The 4,814-nt window shown below is 46.3% G+C and overlaps 1 protein-coding gene across 1 annotated transcript; it reads right to left on the bottom strand.

The window, feature by feature from the left end:
- Window positions 1–2,183: 2,183 nt before the first annotated feature.
- LOC124700274 (U3 small nucleolar RNA-associated protein 18 homolog) lies at window positions 2,184–4,247 on the bottom strand. The gene is made up of 2 exons (XM_047232428.1): window positions 4,186–4,247; window positions 2,184–3,982 (listed from the first exon to the last, which is right to left on the bottom strand). Exon 2 carries the CDS (start codon window positions 3,974–3,976, stop codon window positions 2,336–2,338), a length of 1,641 nt encoding a protein of 546 aa, XP_047088384.1. The 5' UTR covers window positions 3,977–3,982; window positions 4,186–4,247; the 3' UTR covers window positions 2,184–2,335.
- Window positions 4,248–4,814: the final 567 nt, after the last annotated feature.

Genomic DNA, 4,814 nt, shown 5'->3' with positions numbered 1-4,814 from the left:
GACTGCCCAAATACGAGTTTTGACCGTATGTTAATTAATTACACAATCACAATAATCTGAGAAAGTATTCTTGAAGATGAATCCAACTATTACAATATTCTGTACTATCTGTAGCATCAGACACGCTTATGACAACCTAAGTTAAACTGTCAAAGGTCATCCATACATGCCTATGTTTACTATAGCATGTTTGGTTGCTAGCCATAGTGCCACACAATTACTTCAGGTTAGACAAATTTCACCAAGTTATGTATATGTTTCGATCAACTCACGGCTTTGGACACATTCCTTATCTAACAGCTAGGCCCTATGGGTCAAACACTTGTTGACTTAACCTTACATCTAGCTATGTCGGGCCAAAGTGTGGCTAACAATTTGTTGACCTAACCTTAAAAAACTGGCAAAGTAGTGCAAATGTGGCATTCAAGCAAACATGCTCTATTTTTACCATCATACATTGTGTGGTAGATTTCCCTTCAACATTTCTTGATGATTCAAGAAGAACCAAAATGGGTTTCAAATGTTTCTGAGCTCTAACATATTGCATAATAAGATTGAACTTCTCATGCTAATATTAGTGATTGCTAGAGGGCCTACCAGAATAGAACTATATCGAAGATAGAAAAATAGTCAAGTATGCCAAAAAACTATCTACATATTGGGGACAACATTGACTTTAATATAAAGAGAAGTACAATACCGTTATGCAGTCATTATCAAGTTTGCAATGCCTTGGCCCACAAGACCATAAGAAAATCCAACTGCGCCATATAAAACCCCCTGTTCTCAACATAGGGTATGCCAGATATTAGAAGAGGCGATAGGTTTTTAGCACTTCCGGTTTAAAACTAGTAGACAAAAGTTACCTTGAAAAAGTATGACCCTATCCGTAGTTGAACGAAAAAACTGTATCTTGGCCTGTCAGCTTCAGAAACACTACATGAGTTCAGATTTCATCAGCATTACACACGATGAACAGGTGAACGCACAATAAAAAACACTGAAAGAAGAATGCCAGCAAATTATGGTTGCCAATAAATGTTTCCGTTAGGAAGTAAACCCTCTGTATTTCTTCTGAAGACTGAATTACAAAAGATAACTATTTCCAAAACACTAGTCTGGCTGACATTGACACTGGAAGAAGCAAGCAATTGGATATCAACTATATACCCTAATGTCTGTTCTGCAGTTAGTTTCAGAAGATGTGATCACATCAAGCAATAGTTTTACCCAATCTGCATCTATTTTGTGCAAGAATGGGCCATCTGGGTCCTCCATACCAGGAACATGACACACTGCTATGTACTCCTACTTTTATATTTAGGGACGGAGTAGATAACAAGATTTTTTCTGCCAAATAAGTGATAAACTGATAGCACTGACTTATGATTCAGCTACTGAAATAAAATTCTACAAGCACTCCTGATACGCAAGTAAGCATAAAAGAAAACCGTACACTACCACATGAATACACTCTGCGTAAATAGCATAACTCATCAGCCATACTCACCTCTTAGCGGTACCCACACATTCTTCACTTAAACAACAAGCACAAGCAGTAGTATAAAACTTGTATCTATAAGAAAGAACCAACATGGTATTGCATTGAGCATTCAAATATCTGTGTGACAACACCACTCATAAGGCAAAGAGATTAAGAAGGACCACGCTAAACATCAGTGTTCTGGAATCTGGAAGAAGAGAATAGAGTGTGAAAACTGCTGATATACTCATCAATATGGTAGAGAACAAGATCTTTCCTGCCAGACTGGTGGCAAACTGATAACGCCAACTTAATGATTCAGCCCTGTAATTATGAGTTCCCACACTTTGTATATTAGAACAAAATACTACCAGCAGTCCTAACAAAATTCTACACGCAGTCCTAAGCTCAAATATAGGCACCCTTCAATCATGGATGCATACTTACATTACACTACAACACAAATACACGTTGCGTAAGCAGTGCAAGTCACCAGATCACCAACAGAATCATGGTGACCAGTTGTCCAGTTGCACAAGATGAAAAACAACTCGAAGCACACAAACAGCTAATCACAGTCGAACCTTATACAAGGCTCCCTTCTGTACTCCAGCCATACCCACCTCTTTAACAGTACGCCGAATTCTGCACTCAAACAACAGGCACAGGCAGTAGTATATATTACAATTTGCATATAAGAAAGAACGAGCAGGGTACTGCATTGAGCATTAAAATATCTGTGACAACACCACTCATAAGGCAACAGGATTAAGAAGAATCACGCTACAGATAACACAAGAGTTTACTGGAAGCAGAAAGTAGAAAGTACAGTGTCAAAACTGGAGCCGAGTCCTAGGCGTTCTGATAATGGTGCAGCTTGTACAGCAAAACTTTTCCGCCGGCATGCCCAACGGAGAGGAACCCACTCCCAGGGCTGAAGTCCAGGCACCTAGGATACTGAAGGCTGAACCGAGGCCCTGGCCAGTTCTGGTACACGGTGAAGGATGGGACGTGCACGAGCCTCATGCCGTTCCTCTCCTTCCCCGAGCATATTGCCAGAATCTGGGCGTCGTGGTTGAACTTCATTTGACCGATGTCGGTCGTGAGGTTTTCAATCGTCTTCAGTGGCTTGCGCTTCCCTCCAAGGAACTCGTCCCTCTTGTACACATTCACGATGCCGCTGCTGGAACCTGTAGCGAAGTAGGAGCTGTCCGGAGAGGTGCACAGAGAAAGGCCTGTGAGGGAACCCTCATCAGTAGCCTTGTGCATGCACTTCCTTGTTCTAAGATCCCAGTGGTAAACATGGCCATCCCCGCCACTGCTCAGTAGCTGGTTCCCACCATCCGCGAAAGCCAATGAACGCACATTCCCATTCATCTTGAGGGTTCCAATGAGCTGCTTTGTTTTGGTAGATACCAAAAGAATGTACCCCTCGTTGCCAACAAACGCAATGGTTTTCGAATCAGGCGATATCTCAAAGCTTTCCAGGCTTTTCTCCTCACGCCCAGTCAAGGGTCCAATCTTACTGACAGCAGCTTTCACCAGATCAAACGAGTAGAAGAACTTCCTCCTGCCAGAAAGGATCACCTCGGAGCCATCAGGTAGAAAGGATGCCTTGTGAACTGGGCAATCCTCGATAAAAATGCTCTGGATCTTGGGGTTCCTCTTGCCGTCAATCTGGAAAAACCTCAGATGCTTGTCCAGACCAGCAACAAGCATGAGCTGTCCATTTCTATGGAACTGAACTGAATTGATAGGACCACTGGATGGATCCTGCGCGTTAGCATTAACAAGCCTTGAGAAGTCCAGCATGCCAGGCAGGAGCTTAGCAGTACCCTTGACAACAAGCTCGTCGTTGTTCCGAAGAGCATTGTCGACTCCACCCTCCTCCTCATCGGATTCAGCATCGGGGAGAGGAGCTTTGCGGTCCATATCTGCCCAGCCGGTGAAGGGGTTCAGCTTGGCGTGCTGGCCGCGCAACCTAGCCTCGTACTCCCTGCCCGAGATCACACGCTCGTCAGCCTCCTTCCTCAGCTTCCTCAGCCTCGCAACCTTCACGATGTCCACCTCGGTCCTGTCCTCCTCGTCATCCACCCACGCAGGCTTCCTCCCCTTATCGACCATCTCATCATCACTGCCCAGGTCCTCCTCGTAAACAGGCAGGTCGTCGCCGGCAGAGCGGTCCATGAAGAACAGAGGACCATCCTGGCCCCGAGCCGGCAAGGGAGCGCCAGCCTCGGTGCCGAACTGCGGCGGGGCGTAGATGGCGCCGAACAGCGAATTCTCCAGCTGCTTCATCTCCTCCGCCTCCTGGCTCTGCCTTGCCTTCAGCTCTTTTTCTTTCTTTATCTTCCCGGCATGGTGTGACCTGGCTTTCTTCCCAACCTCTGCATCCAGAGCAACGGGGGAACCAGTGCCCTCGTCGCTGACATCCTCGGCTCCCGTTTTCTCCAGGCGGCGCTTCTGGACCGCGTTCTGGGATATCAAGCTCATCCTGACCTGTGGAGCAGCCCGCGGAAGGAAATAGCAGTGAATTAGACTATACTGCTAGTACTGGTCCGACAAATGCTCAAAACTTGTAACTGGTTGAGAGTTAGGATTCTGAGTGAGGCGTATATGAGGTAGCCGAGTGAAGTCGGCCGTAGAAGTCTAGAAGATACAGAGGAGGATCAAAATTTGTGGAGGTTCATTGGTGCTCATACCTGGAAGACGTTGCGGACGGGCAGGGCTGCGACGACGTGGCGACGGCGGCGGCGCGCGTGAGGATAAGCTGGTGCGGCGGCGGCGGAGTGGAGGCTTGGTAGGTCAGGGCGCGAGGAAGAGAAGGTGAGGTGCGGGTGGGTCGCTGTGAGGAGGCGGGCCAGCGTCGGGTGGCGGCGCCGGAGTTAAGGAGGAGGGGATGGTAGCGCCGCCGGGGTGGGAGAGCGATTCAGGGTTTTAGGTTTAAGTTGGCTGGGGGTATTTTAGGGCTTTTGGAAATCTGGAGTCGTCTCCAGCGTCCAAATGCCGGAATATTGCCACGCGTGCGCTAATGGCACTATGGCCTTTGGATCAAGGTTCGAATATTGCCACGGTGAGGGAACACCGGCAGGATAGTTTGCTTTTTTCTCTCTCTGGATGAAACATTCTGTCACGAAAAAACAAACATGATTATTGTCGCTGACAATCTGTGGTCAGTGGTCATACTTGTGGTGGAGTGAATTTTTTGTTTTTGGTGAAACACACTACAAACATAAACTCACTCATTTCCATAATATAAATGATGAATCTAATAGAGCTAACTTAGTGTCGTAGATATTGATGTATTTTTTGACAAATTCGGTCACACCTA

Source organism: Lolium rigidum, chromosome 3 (genome assembly GCF_022539505.1).
Source record: "Lolium rigidum isolate FL_2022 chromosome 3, APGP_CSIRO_Lrig_0.1, whole genome shotgun sequence".
NCBI classification, from domain to species: Eukaryota; Viridiplantae; Streptophyta; class Magnoliopsida; order Poales; family Poaceae; genus Lolium; species Lolium rigidum.
Note: the sequence above shows the minus strand (reverse complement) of the source record. Positions and strands in the feature narration are given on the sequence as shown.